This window comes from Mirounga angustirostris, unplaced genomic scaffold, assembly GCF_029215605.1.
Source record: "Mirounga angustirostris isolate CCGP_5_RB_7025 unplaced genomic scaffold, mMirAng1.0.hap1 SCAF_5, whole genome shotgun sequence".
Classification (NCBI taxonomy): Eukaryota; Metazoa; Chordata; class Mammalia; order Carnivora; family Phocidae; genus Mirounga; species Mirounga angustirostris.
In genome coordinates this window covers 47,710,039-47,728,454 of record NW_026991713.1, presented here as the reverse complement: position 1 = coordinate 47,728,454, position 18,416 = coordinate 47,710,039, and the positions used below count along the sequence as shown (strand labels likewise).

Sequence of the window (18,416 nt, the reverse complement as noted above, 5' to 3'; positions counted from 1 at the left end):
TTCTCTAGGTTCAAGTGATAGAAACCCAACTCAGGTTATTTACAAGGGAGGAATTGATTGGTTATGGAACAGGGAAGTATAGAGGGTTATATCTGGTTTTAAGTGGGATCCAGGGATTCAAAGGATGTCCCTAGGATACCATCTCTTTCCCAGGCTCTTGGCTCTGTCCCTCTCTCTGTGGCTTCATTCTCAAGAAGCCACTCCTCATGTCAGTGATGGCCCAGCAGCCCCAGGCTTACATCCTTCTGCCAGCTAGCAATTCCAGCAGAAGGAGTGTGTTTCCTTCTCACTATCTCCAGCAAGAGCCCTAGGAGTGATTCTTACTAGGTCACATCCCTAATCTTAGAGTTCAGAGGTGGGATCATAGGATCTTACCCAAAACATATGAACTAAATGGGGGAGAGACAGTTCCTAAAGAGGTTACGTCTCTATTTCACTGATTAGTCGAAGCTCATCTGTTTGGTCACAGTTAACATAAATATCAGCGGGCCGAGTGAGCACTAGCGCCTTGTCATTTTAGAGACTAACAGTGTTTGCATGATACTTTCGTGTGAATCAGGGGTCCTCGACCTCTTTAGCTGCATTTGTCTCTAGCAGAATTAAATGCTTGTGGGCACCATGGGAGCCAATTCGTAAGCCCAAAATCAAAGAGCAAAGGGATTATTAGGGAAAGAAAGAAAGGCAGAGACCACAGAAAAGACATGCATGCTGGTGGCGAAGTTGTCTACATTGTCCTTTGCAACATCGTGCTTTAAAGTATCTAATCCTGACATATATTGCTTTTCCCTTTTTTTTTTTTTTTAAGATTTTATTTATTTATTTGAGAGAGCACAAGTGGAGGGGAGGGGGAGAGGGAGAGAAGCGGGCTCCCAGCTGAGCAAGGAGCCTGATGTGGGGCTCAATCCTAGGACTCTGGGATCATAACCTGAGCCAAAGGCAGATGCTTAACCAACTGAGCCACCCAGGTGCCCCTGCTTATACTTTTCTATAAAGCACAAGTACTTTTCCAGTACTGCACTGGTTACATAACTGACTGCTCTTTTTTGTTTCTAAAGGCACAACGACTCTGTAAACGTTGTGGTCAGGCATGGAGAGCTGCAACACTTGAAGGCTGGAAACTCTATCATGACCCTAATGTGAATGGAGGTATTTTAGTAGATTTGATTCTGAGAATTAGGGATATATTTAGAACTAAATGCCAGTCTTTATGAAGCATAGCTTTTGTTTTTAGAAATTGTTGAAATAAGGAGTTCTCTATTTTAAACTATAAATTTTTATTTCTTTTACTGTTTTACAGGAACAGAATTAGAACCTGTAGAAGGGAATCCATATAGAATCATTTGGAAAATAAGTTGTTGGAGAATGGCAGAAGATGTAAGATACAAGAAAATCTTTACTGATACTGATTTTTACTCTAATTAATTGCAAGCCTGCTAATGGTGCTATGAAACATTCAGAGTGCTAGAAGATTCAAGTTTGTTCTCAAAAAACTTTTTTTTAAGTAGGCTCCACACCCAGTGTGGGGCTCGAACTCAGAACCCTGAGATTGAGTTGCATGCTCTACTGACTGAGCCAGGCAGGCGCCCCTGTTTTCAAAAAACTTCTGATCAAATTGAAGAATAGGGGTGGGCAGGCTTAGCTACCCATCAGAATTATTCAGATACTAAGAATTAAACACTGATAAAAGGCAAAAATACAAAGGAGGTACCAAATGAATTCAGAGAATAAGCAGGGGCTTCCTAGGAGAAAGAATTGAATCGCAGTTTGAAAAATTACTGGGATTTGAGTTGTTGGGTGTGAAAAGAAGAGGAAGGAATTCTTGGTAGGATGTGTAAGCTGGAAAACCTAAGGGAAGGTGGTAGTTATGTCAGGTTGGAGCAGAAAGCTCACGAAAGGAAATAGAGTCAGTTCTGTTACGACACCACATGACCTGTGCATTCCTAAAAAAATCACAACAGCATGCAGAATTGTGCAGAAAACCCACAGGTCTTTTCGGGAAAATAGACTTGCGAGCACAGTACTAAAAAACCATCGGTGATACATCAAAAGATAAAAACTTAACAAAACACTGTGAAACGGGAAGTACACAAATGCTACAATAAATGTAGCACCTTACCTTGAAAAAGCACTGAAATTTACTTATGGAATTGAGTGTCAGGGATTGCAGCTATGAGGTGTAGGAGTTTAGCTGAAATTAAAATGAAAATTGTAACACTTGATATGGATGGAGGTAGCTTATAATACACCTAATGAAGTGATGTAGCAGGTAGATGTTTGAAGTGTGTTAGTTTTGTGTATTTATAACTGGCTCCATTCAGCTAGGTGTGGTTTTCTGCATTCACCTAGTATTTCTTGTAGATGAAATTGCGCATTATGAGAAATTTGCATTATGTTTAAGTTGTTCCCTGATAGATCAGTTGCACTGGAACAAATTCATATTTTTAAAACAAAGGTTGTAACAGAACTAATGGAAAGGATGATTGAAAAAGATAAGTTAAGATCAGGCGTTGGTGGTCCTCAAGTGTTGCTCTAAAGAAGGAGTATATCCTATATAGTAGTGAACCATCAAAACCTCGAGGGCACATGGCAACAGTGCTTTAAGAAGATCAGCATGACAGTGAAAAATAGGCTTAAAAATGGAGTGGACTGAAGGCTGAGAAACTAGTTAGGAGCCTTCGGAATTATTCAGACACTAAGTATTAAGGTCCTGTCCTAGGGTAATATTGACGGTGGAAAGGAAGGGAGCAAGAGTGGTCTAGCGGGTGATTGGAAGCAAAGGCAGAGGAGGACTCAGGTATATAGTGAAAGTCTCTGAAGTCTTGTTTAGATGATAAGAAAACAGGAAATGCCATCAATAGAATCTGATAGTAAAATGGACTAATTTGATGAATATAATTAGTCCTGCTTAGGAATTAAATGCAGACTGATGCAGGACAGGTCCCAGGTGCCTTGTTTTGATGTTTTTAGATAAGTATCAAGTAGTGTTAGGTATTTAGGAACTTCCTAGAGGAAAACACCTACACCACTTCTATCTGGAATAAAATTTGACTATGATAAGTAATCAGAGCATCGTTAGAGTTGGATCTTTCGTTGTGTATTGGAAATTTAGATGGTTGATTTTTCCTGAAGATTTCAGCACTAACTGTATCAGCAAACCAAGGAGTCCTTCTTGTTGCGCCACTAGATCTTTAACTAAAGTTTAGAAACTATCAAGTGAATAAGTTCAGTTTAGAAGACATTGTAAAATTCCAGATTATGAAAAAAATTGACATACTAAGAAAACTATTTCAAATTTATATTCATTGTATTTCAGGAACTTTTTAATAGATACGAGAGGGCAATTTATGCAGCTTTAAGTGGGAATCTCAAACAGGTATGTAATCTATTTTAATTCTTCCTTTTTCCTATGGGACAAAATCAGATACATATTCTAATAATCATGTAATAAATTTTATAAGCTTAAGCTACTTTCTAAGAGTGGCAGTGACAGCATAATCATGAAATAGAATAGTGACTTGAGCTGCTTAATTTCACATATGCCATACACCAAATGATGTTTTAATACATGGAATCAGACTTTAATTTCTAAGAGTTGTAAATTTAATTACAATACATACGCATATTTTTTTACAACACACATTTATTGATGACTCGTAGTGCTCATAGGTTTTTACAGAAGCACCACTAAGGTACAGTGACTGTTGGGATTGTCTTGCATGTGTGTGTGTGTGTGTGTGCACTTCTTGCAAACCCCACCACCCCCTGCATTTTATAGCTATTTGAGGGATGTTATAATAATTAGTTGATACACCATCTTACATCAACATGGAAAACTGATACTATTGTGAACTGAGTATGGAAAAAATCTATTAATAGTTCAAACTTTTTAGAAGATGTGGTGTGGGTGGGGGTAAAAAGCTATTTCGTATGGTATTTTGCAGTCCACTATGTTTTATGTCATTAAAATGACTTTATAGTCCATATCAATGGAAGTAACTGCTTCCCCGTCCCCCCCGCCCCCATTGTTGACTGTGTATGTGTTTCTGGTTTGGCATGGGGGAAAAAGCTGCTTCCTGTCTGCGACACCTGGGAAGACACAGTGTGGGCCTACTTTCGGGTGATGGTTGACAGTTTGGTAGAACAGGAGATCCGGACGTCAGTAGTGAATCTGGATGAAACTGAAGAACTCCCTAGGGAATATTTGGAAGCAAAGTGAGTTTGTTGTTTTGTTTTTTTGTCCTGATGATTTGCAGTGTGCTCTGTGAAGTTTTATTTTGTAGCCCTTGTTCATATTATTAATACTGTTTTATCCCTTTCCTGTTTTCTTTTTAAAGTTGGACCTTAGAAAAGGTATTTGAAGAACTTCAAGCTACTGATAAAAAGGTAAATATTAGTAGGAACGTTTTAGGATAACTAGAATAGGAAACAACATTATGCTGTTGTGCCATGTATCTGAAAGGCGAAAAAAAATATGAAACTTTGTTATATTTTCTTACCTCTTATCTAAATGAGAGACATTCTTTTTTTTTTTTTTGAAGATTTTATTTATTTATTTGAGAGAGCACAAGCGGGGTGGGGGGGAAAGGCAGAGGGAGAGGGAGAAGCAGACTCCCCACTAAGCAGGAAGCTTGATGCAGGGCTTGATCCCAGGACCCGGGAATCATGACCTGAGCCAAAGGCACACGCTTAACCAACTGAGCCACCCAGGCACCCCTAAATGAGAGACATTCTTTATTTTTTTATTTTTATTTTTTAAAGATTTTATTCATTTATTTGACAGAGAGAGACAGCAAGAGAGGGAACACAAGCAGAGGGAGTGGGAGAGGGAGAAGCAGGCTTCCCGCGGGGCAGGGAGCCCGATGCAGGGCTCGATCCCAGGACCCTGGGATCATGACCTGAGCCAAAGGCAGACGCTTAACGACTGAGCCACCCAGGTGCCCCTAAATGAGAGACATTCTGTAAAAGGAAGAGACTTAATTGCATATTTATTTATTTATTTATTTATTTTTTTTTAAAGATTTTATTTATTTGACAGAGACAGAGACAGCGAGAGCAGGAACACAAGCAGGGGGAGTGGGAGAGGGAGAAGCAGGCTTCCCGCTGAGCCGGGAGCCCGATGTGGGACTCGATCCCAGGACCCTGGGATCATGACCTGAGCCGAAGGCAGTCGCTTAACCAACTGAGCCACCCAGGCGCCCGAGACTTAATTGCATATTTAAATGATACATCATTTCTGTCTCTTTTGTTCAGCATTGGTTTCATCTAAAAATAAGGGTTATGCATGTAAGCTAATTTATCCCTTTCTGAAAAGAGAAATATTAATGGAAAATTAACAAGGACTTTTCCTAGATCTTAAAATAATTAACATTTTTAGGTAATATTCTCCTAAATAATTTTAAATAACTGAAGTATATAACAAAATAATCCAAAGATATAAATAAAACCTATATAATAACTCCCTCCTAACCACTTTATGGTTATTCTCATTCCCCAGAGATGATAAAATATATAGCTATGTAGTCTTTTATATCCTTCTCCATACTCTTAGAAATATGTGTAAATAATGTAGATATTCCAAAATAGGATTGTGATTTTTGTTGTTGTTTTTTGCATCATACTACATACATTACTCTACAACTTGGCTGGGGGTGGGGGGGTGTTTTGTTTTTATTTATTTGCTTTTTTGAGAGAGAGAGAGATTGCATGGGGGGGAAGAGGCAGAAGGAGAGAGAGAATCTTAAGCAGCCTCCATGCCCAGCACAGAGCCCCAGCATGGAGTTGGACACAGGGCTCAGTTTCATGATCTTGAGATCATGACCTGAGCTGAAATCAAGAATCCGGATGCCTAACTGACTGAGCCACCCATGCACCCCAGTTGTTTGGTTTTTGGTTTTGGGGTTTTTTTGTTTTTTGTTTTTTTCATTTAATGATACTTTCTCCAAGTTAGTGGATATAGATTTTAATGTAACCTGACTTATTCTTTTTAATCATTCCTCTTTTGATGGTACTTAGGTTGTTTCTAGCACTGCAGTGAACATTCTTATATACATATATGCTTATCTACTAGTCCTCTATTTTAGGGTAAGTGTCCTAAAAGCAGAGTTGCTGAGTTAAAGGGTAGCTGTATATTAAATTAATTACCTGGTTGTAGCATTTAATTCATACTCCCATAAGTAATTTATTAATGTGGCCATTTCCTTGCATTCTCATGAGTCCCAAATATCACACTTTGAATTTTTTGCTAATCCATCAGATTAGGTGGGATGTAGGAACTCACTGTACTACTTATATTTCCCTGTTTATTCATAAGGCTAGCAAGTTTTCCTGTGTTTATTGACCATTTGTGAATTTCCTGTTGAGATCTTTTACCTATTTTTCTGTTGAGTTTTATCTTTTCCTTAATACTATATATGACCTCTTTGTATAGTAAAGAAATTAATGCTTCTTCTATCAAGTGTTTATTACCAGTCTGTTATTTTGGAGATTCCAGGTAATTGAAAATAAAACAAATAAAGGAATAGATACAAATATTAGAAAGGGGGGAATATTTACTTATGATAAAAGTGTAAATCTAGAAACTCAAGATTCAATCAGTTACTGGGATTAATAAAAGAATTAATAAGAATTGAGAGTTTTTTAAGTACCTAAATTCAAGACAAAGCTACCCAAAAAATCATAGCCTCTCTGTACTTTCCACAGCTAATTAGAAAAGGATTTAGTCCTCCCCCCAAAAAAGTCCCTTTAAATTACTGACCCAAACTATAAGATATATAGGATAAAATTAACTAGGGGTTTGAGGACTTTCATAAAGAAACTATAGAATCTTACTGGAAGACATGAGTCAATAGATGTACATGTTCCTGGATGAGAGGATTTGATGTAAATATTAGCCATTCCAAAATTAACATAGAAACCTAATACTTTGGGGGATTATTTCTGAACAGAAAATTTTACAAGTAGAAGAATAAGTGAGAATGGCAAGAAAATTTGGAAAGGAATAATATTATGAAGTACTTGACTTAATAATAAAACAGTATAAGTATACAACAAAACAGTATGCAGTTAGCACAGGAATGAATAGATCAGTGAAATACAGATGTCATTGTTAGATCCAAATATGTATTAGCATTCCATAGATGACAGAGGCTATCTTTCATTTCAAAGGAAGAGAGATGGTTTATTTACACACATGGTATGGACATGATTGACTTTGTATCTGGAGGAAAACAGAGCTAAATCCCTTCCTCATGCCACATTTTAAAATCAGTTCCAGATGGAGCAAAGATCTGAATGTAAACAAGAATGAATGCTGAAACAAAATTTAGATAATGAAATAAAAATTAAAATATATTTGACAAAAAAGAAATAAACTATTTGCTTCCAAACAGTGCAACAGCAGTTCACTTGTAGTTTTTTCTACTCTGTCTAATCACTATTTTGGTGGTTTCTGTTACGCTTGGTGCCGTGTGCAGAAGAGAATACACAAGGAATACTTTGAAGAACTGCTGTTCGTTTTTGAAGAAGTCTTATAGTTTGTTTTGCTTAGGTTACATGTGCCCTTCCTTTCTGGCTCACCATGAAAATATTCACAGAGATAAAATTGTTTTATCACAGTTCTCTGCTTTCAAGGATTGTTCAGCTGGAGTATATTCCAAAGGCATTCTCTTCCTCACATTTGTTTTGATCTCGTAAGACCCCTGATATGCAACTTTTCCTTTATGTATGTTGTTTCAGAAGTTGACATTTTAGTTTACTAATGAATACATACTATAGAATGACCACTGGGAGATTTATGGAAAATGTAAAAATTTTTTCAGAGAGTTTTGGAAGAGAATCAAGAACATTATCATATAGTTCAAAAATTCCTTATCCTGGGAGACATTGATGGTAAGATACTATACTTTTGTTTTACTTTCTGTGAGTTCTTTGTTTTCTTATGGCAGTTTTGTAAAAAGTTATCAAAACAGTGCATGACTCACCACATCTTTTAATCTTTATATCAGCCTATTTGAATGTAACTATTAATTGTTAGATAATAGCGTTTGAATTTAATCCTGGGTCTGTTTTATGTGGGGGTTATTAACAATGAGGTAGTGATTTCATAGTACTATAGGAATACAGTGAATATCCTTAGTAATGTTTATTTCTGTTCTTTTGGTTTTTATCCCTATTATTGAATTTTTGCTTTGATGGCTTGTAGGTTTGATGAATGAATTTAACAAATGGCTTTCCAAAAGCAGAAACAATCTACCTGGACACCTCCTCCGCTTCATGACTCACCTCATTTTGTTTTTCCACACTCTGGGACTACAGATCAAAGTAAATAAAAAAGAACAATTTACTGTCCTTCGCAGGGGTGATGCTATGTGCCTCTCATCAGAAAAACATGCTACTTTTTTGTTGTTATTTTCTAGAAATGGTGGTAAGGGTACAGAAGTCTTTTTTCTTTTTTCTTTTTTTCTCTAAGATTTTATTTGAGAGAGAGAGCGAGCATAAGTGGGGGGAGGGGTCAAGGGAGAGGAACAAGCAGGCTCCCTGCTCATGACCTGGGATCATGACCTGAGCTGAAGGCAGACCCTTAACCGACTGAGCCACCCAAGCACCCTGGCATAGAAGTCTTCTATATGGTCTTGTATGGTCACTCAATGATAATTCACTGTGGGTGACCCTTTAGGGCTCTAGTCTATGGACGCAGAATACCTCTGTGTGTGTGTGTTTTAAGTAATTTTTTTAAAAGATTTTATTAGCACGGGTAAATGAGCAAGGGGGAGGGACAGGGACAAGCCGACTCCCCGCTGAGCGGGGAGCCCGACTTGAGGCTGGATCCCAGCACCCTGAGATTATGACGGGAGCTAAAGTCAGATGCTCAACCGGACTGAGCCACCCAGGTGCCCCTGTGTGGTTTTTGATAAATTCATAACTTTATCCTCATTGGTACCCAGGCCTAAATCAACCAGCAAAGCTAACTGAACCAAACTACTTTTTCAAACCTTTGTTTTCTTTTTGTTGTTGTTTTTTCTTTTTCCTAAATGATGGTAACATTTTGGCAGTACATGTAGAAGGCAGAATGATACAGTAGTTGAAAGCTTAGGCTTTGGAGTAAGAATCCTGGGTTCACATCCTTACTCAGCAGCTTCTAGTATATAATTCTGGGTAAATAAAACCTCCGAAGTGCCTTAGTTTAGAAACTCTTAGTTTCTTCCTGTGTAAATTGTGAACAAGGATAGTAATCACCCACAAAGAGTTATGGAAGGTTAAATTGGGCAGCACATAAGCTTTGCTAAGTACTTAGCCTAGCATGTAGTCATTGCTCCATGGTAAATATTAAAATCATTAAATCATAATAGCAGAATTTTTATTATAAAGATACGTTGTTGGTACACATAAGCAATTGTGTTTATAATTGAATTATATCTTTTTTTTCTATGAAGGAAGAAGTTTCCATTGAAGTTTTAAAGACATACATACAGGTAAATTTTAAGAATCCACATTTTTTTTTTTTTTTTTTTTACTGTTTTGGTGGAAACAAAAATCAGAATGGTAATGTTTTAATGCTCAGTGGCAGGAAAGTCATCAGAATCTGTAAGAGATCTTTTAATTATCATAAGTATATATATATTTTTAAAGATTTTATTTATTTATTTGCCAGAGAGAGAGAGAGGGAGAGTACAAGCAGGGGGAGTGGCAGGCAGAGGGAGACGCAGGCTCCTTGCCAAGCAAGGAGCCCAATGTGGGACTCGATCCCAGGACCCTGAGATCATGACCTGAGCTTCATGAAGGCAGACGCTTAACCATCTGAGCCACCCAGGCACCCCAATCATAAGTATATTTTATTTGGAATTTAAAATCATTCTGTTCAGTGGCACAAATCCACATCTATATGAATCTCCCATATCATGTTTGAAATTTTGAAGTGAATTTTTTAAAAAGCACTTCTGATCCCAGAACCTGTTATTATTATTATTGACATACTTTGATCTTTTTCTGTTTTTTAGCTTTTAATAAATGAGAAGCATACAAATCTCATAGCATTTTATACCTGTCATTTGCCTCAAGACCTAGCTGTTGCCCAGTATGCATTATTTTTGGAAGGTGTTACAGAATTTGAGCAGCGCCACCATTGCCTGGAGCTGGCTAAAGAAGCAGGTAAAAATGGTTGAGAACTTTTTGTTGGGCTTCACAGGCAAGTTATCATTTGGCATTAGTAACATTTATCTTTCTAGTTTTAAATCTTCTTTTGAAAGAAAAAGAATGAAATTTTTGATGAAATTCTGTTTTAGGAATAAAATAAACTGTAACTCATGTGTAAAATATCCCTGTTACAGCATTTTCTTTTATAATTTTATAATGTCTTTCATACTTTACATGTTATATTTTTAAAGAATTTTTATTCCAATTTACTAAATCATTGTGACTGTTTAGAGAATATTAGTGTGAATGATTAATTCTTGTTTTTGTCTCTTAAAAAAAAAAAATTCCTTAGATTTGGATATTGCAGCTATAACAAAGACCGTAGTCGAGAATATCCGGAAGAAAGATAATGGTGAATTCAGTCATCATGACGTGGCCCCAGCCCTAGATACCAGCACCACTGAGGTAACATGAGGGGCAGGAGAGATGTGTGCGTAACTCCTAATAATCCCTCACGTGGCTCTTTGGTGAACTTCCACCTTAACATACTCTGGCTCCTTTCTTTTTTTTAAGAATTTTCCTTTGTCAGCCAAAACATTTTAGATTTTAGAAATGGGCAGCAAGCATTCTTCAGGTCTTATGTAAGGGATTTAAATTATTTGCAGTAGTATTGTGTTAAAAGGAAGCTTCTTTAACAGAAAAAAAGTGAGCATTGGATATTTGCTCATTGGATTATTCTAGATACTTGATCAATCACTAACTCTTAAGTAGTTTACTTATCCTGTTTTCAGAAAGAAAAACATTTTAGAGTAGCAGTTAAGGAATCACCTAGTTAAGTTGGTGGGACATAGAATATTTAATTCCAGATTCACACTCCAGGAAGTTTTTTTTTGTAATTTTTTTCCCAGGGTTTTTTTTTTTTTAAGATTTTATTTATTTGTCAGAGAGAGAGCGCACAAGCAGGGGGAGTGGCAGGCAAAGGGAGAAGCAGGCTCCCTGCTGAGCAAGGAGCCCAGTGCGGGGGCTCGATCCCATGACCCTGAGATCATGACCTAAGCCGAAGGCAGACGCTTACTCGACTGAGCCACCCAGGCGTCCCTTTTTTGTAATTTAATAGAGAGTTATTAAGTGTGAGAAGTGAAACTAAGGAAAGCTAGATTCTTTCATAATTTTGTATAACTTGAGGGAAAATCATGTTTACTAGAAGTGCAGATGTAAGTTAATTCTACTAATTTGCAGAATATATTAGAAAAAAGCACAATTGATGTTTCTTTTTTCCAATTAAATGAATAGGAGGACCGTTTAAAAATTGACGTAATTGACTGGTTGGTATTTGACCCAGCCCAGAGGGCAGAAGCACTAAAACAAGGCAATGCAATAATGAGAAAATTCTTGGGTATGCTTGATTTTAATATTCTTTTTTCAAGTTTTTGTTCAAATCTATATATTCTTAAATTTTGTTTTGTTGTGTTTTTTTTTGTTTTTCTAATCCTTCCAACGGGGGAGGGGAGGGCAGATGACAAAACAGCCATTTTTCTATATTAAGCCTAGTATTATGAAACAAAACATTTAACATTATCATTGTCCTAATCAGTTTTTCATATAATCTCAAGGCTTTTGAAAAATGTAATTGCCTTAAGATACAAAAGTTGGTAAAAGCAACTGCATTAAGTGAATCCTTTTGTGACTTGACACACTGAAATAAGGAAAAAGCTTGACCATTAAGTAGAAAGAATCACCCAAACCTTTAGCAGAAGTACTTTGGGACTCGAGATGCTTACAGCTGACTGTAAAAGTTGCAAACCAATTAATTTGACTCCTTTAGAAAGCACCATACAGCACTTCACATATGTTGAAAAATTGTGTATCTTTTTCACAGCCTCAAAAAAGCATGAAGCTGCAAAAGAAGTGTTTGTGAAAATTCCTCAGGACTCTATAGCAGAAATCTATAATCAGTGGGAGGAACAAGGAATGGAAAGTCCACTTCCCGCTGAAGATGATAATGCTATCAGAGAACATTTGTGCATTAGAGCTTATTTGGTGAGCTTATAAAGAAAATCACAAATGTGTCTATCTTCATGATGGTATTTCTGAATCACTCTCAGACTTTGAACTGTTTTTCCAGAAGTGGTGGCTGACTTTTTATCTTATCTCCCCTGTGACTGTGGTACTGACTGATCCACAGGAGCATTGAAATTGTGGTCTGGCCTTCATCAGCATAAGCTTCTAATTAATGCTAACCGACCAAGAACTTCTCACATTGTAGAGAGTATGCGATGTCTGAAACTTAGTTTTAAGATTCTTTGAATGCCTGTATCAACTTAAATATTTTTTGGTGGGGGAGGGCAGTAACTGAAAAAGGCAAGATAATCTGAATTTGTTATACCTAAAATTAACAACATACTCATTTAAAATTCATTCAACAAATAATGAAGTAATTACATCAGGCTAGGTTCTAGGGGACATCTGTGGCTAGCAGTCTCTCCTTGCCTTCTAGAAGCTAATAGGCTAGTCATGAAGACAGACAAGTAAACATGCGTACATCAGAGAGTGGTAAGTGTCAAGATACATATATGACCGGAGTGCTTGAGATAGGACTAGGTTCCAGAAAACACAATATACATGTACCTTGCTGGTGTTTACCGCTTGACAAAATATTTATTCACAATGATTTTTTTGTGTGTGCAAAAAATAAATACTGAACAGTTCTGTTTCTTGATGTTGCAAAATTACTTCTAAGAAGCAAATTTTAAAAGCTGTGTAGAACATATGGAAAACTTGTGTTTGTTTTGTATTTTTCTATTTTATTTTACATCTTAGGAAGCCAATGAAACCTTTAATGAGTGGTTTAAGCATATGAATTCAGCTCCACAGAAACCTACTTTGATACCTCAAGCAACTTTTACTGAGAAAGTGGCTCATGAACACAAAGAAAAGAAATATGAAGTAAGTTGAATATAGACAAGACCTATCAATTGCATTTTAAAAATATAGGTCATGTATTTATTTTTTTTCAGACTTTTTTTTTTACACAATGTTATATTACTTTCCGGTGTCCAACATAGTGATTCAACACTTCCATACATCCTCCAGTGATCATTACAGGTGCTCTCCTTAATCCCCATCCCCTATTTCACCCATCCCCCAACCTCTTCCCCTCATCTATGGACGGACACCTGGGCTGCTTCCATAACTTGGCTATTGTAAATAATGCTGCAGTAAACATAGGGGTGCACGTATCCCTATGAATTAGTGTTTTGTATTTTTTAGGTAAACCCCCAGTAGTGCAATTGCTGGATCATAGGGTAGTTCTATTTTTAACTTTTTGAGGAACCTCCATACTTTTTTCCACAGTGTCTGTACCAGCTTCCATTCGCACTGATAGTGCACAAGGGTTCCTTTCTCTCCACATCCTCACCAACATTTGTTGTTTCTTGTGTTTTTGATTTTAGCCATTCTGATGGGTGTGAGGTATTACCTTATTGTGGTTTTGATTTGTATCTCCCTGATGATGAGTGATGTTGACCATTTTTTCCTGTGTCTTTTGGCCATCTATATGTCCTCTTTGGAAAAATCTTCAGGTCTTATGCCCATTTTTTAATTGGTTTATTTCATTTTTTTGGTGTTGAGTTGAAGAAGTTCTTTATATATTTTGGACACCAGCCCTTCATCGGATATGTCATTTGCATATATGTTCTTCCATTCAGTGGGTTCCCTTTAAGTTTTGTTGATTGTTTTCTTTGCTGTGCAGGTTTTTATCTTGATACAGTCCCAATAGTTTGTTTTTGCTTTTGTTTTCCTTGCTTCAGGAGACATATCTAGAAAAATGTTGCTATGGTTAATTTTAGAGATACTGCCTGTACTCTCTTCTAGGATTTTTTTTTTTTTTTAAGATTTATTTATTTTATTTGAGAGACAGAGCAAGAGTGCCAGTGGGGGGAGGGGTAGAGGGAGAAAATCTTAAGCAGATTCCCTGCTGAGTGCAGAGCCTGTTGCTTCGCAGGGCTCCATCCCACAACCCATGAAATCATGACCTGAGCTAAAACCAAGAGTTGGGTGCCTAACCGATTGAGTCGCCCTAACACCCCTCTTCTAGTATTTTTATGGTTTCAGGTCCATTTAGGTCTTTAATCCATTTTGAATTTATTTTTGTGTTTGATGTAAGAAAGTGGTCCAGTTACATTCTTTTGCATGTAGCTGTCCAATTTTCCCAACACCATTTGTTGAAGAAACTATCTTTTTCCCATTAGATATTCTTTCCTGATTTGTTGAAGTTAATTGACCATATAACTGTGAGTTGATCAGGTCATATTTAGAGAGACAATTTCTTCAGCGGTTATATTCTTACTATAACAGGTGATCTTTCTGTTAATGTTATTTGAAAAAAAAAGTCATCTGATTAGTTAGTTTTCTGCAGGTTATTAACCAAACATGAAAAATACCTTTAGGTGACATTAATGTTCATTTACGAAGTTAATATTTTAGTGTTTTATTTCACTGCAATCTGTTGATACTTATTTTTGTATTTGGCTGACTAAAGTCAACTCTTCTTTTTTTTTTTAAGTTTTATTTATTTAAGTAATCTACACCCATGTGGGACTCGAACTCACGACCCAGATATCAAGGGTTGAATGCTTCTCCATAAAGTCAGCTCTTTAGAATGATATTCCGTGTAAATATTCCTGTGTGTACCTTTACAAATACATTATTTATTGGTTTTAGTCTGTTAATATGTCTGCCTTATGTTTGTTTTGCAGATGGATTATGTTATTTGGAAAGGGCATTTGGATGCCCTAACTGCCGATGTGAAAGAGAAAATGTACAATGTTTTGTTGTTTGTTGATGGAGGGTGGATGGTGGATGTTAGAGAGGTAAGCTCTGTACATTGTGTACAGCTAAAAAGAAAAAGTCTTTTTTCAAAGGTTCTTTCTCTGAGTAGGAGCATCTATGGATCTTTTATAACTGAACATCCCATAATTTTAACCTAGACTGAAAATACTAACTAGGGAATAAAAATCTTGGACTGTTGGGTGAACTATTTCTTCAGATTTAATATGTTCATTCAGGATACTTTAAAAATTCTGGACCTAAAAATTATATGTGTATTCAACTCAATTTAAGGATACGAAGATAAGTCTAGAGGCAGGGGCCGTGGCCCTCACCTCTGAGCTATCCATTTAAATGACCTGGGGGGCTTTTTAAAAGCCCACTCTTAGAGATTCTGATTTAATTGATCTGAGGTCTGAGTTTTTTGTTTGTTTGTTTCAGAGCTTTTATATTTGAGTTTATTATTCATTTAACTTTCAAAACACTACTGTAGGGGCACCTGGGTGCAGTGTCTGCCTTTGGCTCAGGTCATGATCCCAGGGTCCTGGGATCGAGCCCCACATCGGGCTCCCTGCTCAGCAGGAAGCCTGCTTCTCCCTCTCCCATTCCCCCTGCTTGTGTTCCCTCTCTCGCTGTGTCTGTCTCTGTCTCTGTCTCTCTCTCTCAAATAAATAAAATCTTTTAAAAAATAAATAAAATAAAACACTACTATAGTTGGGTGTTAAAAACAAAAACAGTAGCAAGTAGTGAGCTATGATTATAGTCCTTCACTCGTTCACTACTGCATATAAAATGCCAGCAGTTATTCACTGCCCACATTAAGAGGTCTGACACTGCACACCACCTCTGGGATGATGTTCATCATCCTCATCTGCTTCCCCATTGTAATGGTGCCATCTTTCCTGATTTGGATCAAAGTCCACCAGTTCTATCTGGTCCATTTCATCAGTCTCTTCTACTTCCTTCCTCTCAGGCAGGAGTTTTTCCAGCAAAGAGAGTTTGTCAGGAGAGAGAAGGTCATTCTCAGGAAAGTTTACCTTAAATTTGATAATTAGGCGAACCTTCTCATATGGTCTATGATAAATTGGCATGCCTTCATTTAGCACACACTTGATACCTCCATGCTTGACAATTTGACCTGGATGAGAGGCGATGATGATGGTTCGGTTGTCAAGAGTAGACATTGGCTTTTGAAAGCTACACACTGCTTCAACCAGCTGTATGTCCATATACATGAAAAGGTCTTCTCACCGAGTAAAAACAGCACGGTCCTTCTGGTGTAAAACAATGATAATATCTCCTAGTTCCAGTCCTGGTTCTTGGTCTCCTTCACCATGGAATGTTATCTTCCGGCCGTCTTTCATGCCTTGGTCAATATGAACTTCTAGAATCTTCTTCTCTCCAACTATCTTCCTTCCATTGCAGCTTTTACATCTGTCTTTAGGACTGATCCATTCCCATGGCCCTGGCACTCTGTGCGCACAGATTGAATTTGCTGAACCATTCCAGGTCTTATCTGATGAATTCTTATTTGTATTCCAGTACCTCAGCAATTGGTCCTGGAATACAACAACATTCGACTGCTCCTTTCTTACCACCTCAGCCGTCACATTTATTGCAAATCACATTCTTTTGCAGAGCTAGTTTTCTTGTTGCACCATTACATAAACCTTCTAAGGTTACTGAGAGCTGATGCACAACATTTTTACCTCTCCTTTCACTCTGCATCCTTCCTCCTCCTCCAAAAAATATATCAAATATGTCCATGGGGGAGCCAAAACCACCACCAGCTCCACCTTCTTTAATTGTTCTCCTCCTTTGTCATATAATTCCCTTTTCTTTGCATCAGAGAGTACTTCATAAGCTTGAGAAATCTGTTTAAACTTCTCTCCATTTGGATTCTTATCAGGGCCAGTTTCCTGTAGGCCTTTTTCAGTTCCTCCTGGGTGACATTGGGTTTGACCCCCAAAACATCATAGTAAGTGGTTTCTTTCACCATTTTCTACAGCCGGTGAGAGGGCCGAGGCCGGAGTGGGGAGCGGGAAGGAGTGCGTTGCCAGGCACAGCTCAGACAGCCACTGCTCCTCCGTGGTCTCACCGAGCGTTCTGGAGAGTTCCCGTTTTTTGTTTTTGTTTTTTTTTAATCTGCTGGAGAGCTTAAAGGTGTATCCTGGGTTGAGCCCAGTTACAAAAGTACCAAATGCCATAAGAAAAGCATAGATTAAGTATTTTGTGAGTTCAGGAAAAGACAAGGTTTTTACCTGGAAGAGGTCTAGACAGGATGCTTGAAAGGTGTAGCATTTGACTGATTCCTGAAGAATGGGGTCGAAGCTGAATGAGCTGAGGAGAAAGGAAGGATACTGCAGGTAACTATCATGTGAGCAAAAGACGCTGAGGCCTAATCCTGTGGCGTAACATAAACCTTGAGTAACCAGCTTTGCCTCTGCAGACCTCATGATCTGTCCAAGGGGAACTGGAAATGCTAGATTCTTGAATATATGGTGCAATATTTTGAACAGAGAAAACCATAGGAGTGTTCTTGGTATCTTTCTTTCTGCTATTCTCCATATCCTCGTATATTCACTACTGTTTTGGTTTTGTGTGTGTGTGTGTGTGTGTTTTAAGATACTACATTTTTCTAGCTCTTTCAGCTTCCCTTTCTGACCAGAAACAAAAAAACAATAGGGCATTGGACTAGACTAGATTTGAGCCCCTATTTACTACTATTCCTGATAATAGTAAATTCTCCCTAAAGTTCATAATAGAGTACTGTTGACTTCATAGTTTTGAACCTTCAGCAGGTTGCTTGAGCTAAATTTTTCTCTTGCGATGCATGCTGGTTTTCATGAAGATAAAATTTTAGTGTTGCAAAATGCTACTTAAGTATCATTTAAATTTTGAAAAGACTTGAGTGCTTTATTTTATTTATATATAAATCTTTGTTCTAATTAACCTTAGTAGGTTAGATAATGAAAAGTCACAAAATAGTCTGGGGTATTGTAAAAATAGAGTTGGAGTGAAAGGCAATGAATGATACTTTTGTGTTATATCAAACATTTAAAAATCAATATTCAGGGGCACGTGGGTGGCCCAATCAGTTAAGCGTCTGCCTTCGCCTCAGGTTATGATCCCAGGGTCCTGGGATCGAGTCCCGCATCGGGCTCCCTGCTCAGCGGGGGAGCCTGCTTCTCCTTCTCCCCCCTGCTCATTCTCTCACTATCTCTCTCTCTTTCTCTCTCTCAAATAAATAAATAAAATCTTTAGAAATTAAAAATAAAAATCAACATTCAGTCTCAGTCACTTCTTCAAATCTAATCCAGAAGAGAGTTCTTGAACAATCAAGTGATAATGATATTTTGAATCACCTCAACTGAGTTTAGCTTAATACTCTTACATATTCAACAAAGTAGGGGATTCCTCAGGGCTCCTGCTGGCACACGTGTCACTTGTATATGAAT

The 18,416-nt window shown here is 37.5% G+C and overlaps 1 protein-coding gene and 1 pseudogene across 3 annotated transcripts in view; one reads left to right on the top strand and one right to left on the bottom strand.

Moving 5' to 3' along the window:
• NUP107 (nucleoporin 107) overlaps positions 1-18,416 on the top strand; it is a 49,620-nt gene that overhangs the window by 27,097 nt on the left and 4,107 nt on the right. For all 3 annotated transcript variants that reach the window (XM_045873011.2, XM_054506939.2, XM_064590922.1), the window contains 14 exons: positions 1,056-1,146; positions 1,298-1,374; positions 3,314-3,373; positions 4,067-4,212; positions 4,335-4,383; positions 7,818-7,887; positions 8,201-8,319; positions 9,432-9,470; positions 9,996-10,146; positions 10,484-10,596; positions 11,425-11,527; positions 12,011-12,171; positions 12,952-13,077; positions 14,889-15,002. In XM_045873011.2, the coding sequence (XP_045728967.1) occupies positions 1,056-1,146; positions 1,298-1,374; positions 3,314-3,373; positions 4,067-4,212; positions 4,335-4,383; positions 7,818-7,887; positions 8,201-8,319; positions 9,432-9,470; positions 9,996-10,146; positions 10,484-10,596; positions 11,425-11,527; positions 12,011-12,171; positions 12,952-13,077; positions 14,889-15,002 (1,419 nt within the window). The remainder of the gene's footprint in view (positions 1-1,055; positions 1,147-1,297; positions 1,375-3,313; positions 3,374-4,066; positions 4,213-4,334; positions 4,384-7,817; positions 7,888-8,200; positions 8,320-9,431; positions 9,471-9,995; positions 10,147-10,483; positions 10,597-11,424; positions 11,528-12,010; positions 12,172-12,951; positions 13,078-14,888; positions 15,003-18,416) is intronic.
• Positions 15,777-17,306, bottom strand: LOC123843527 (dnaJ homolog subfamily A member 1-like; annotated as a pseudogene).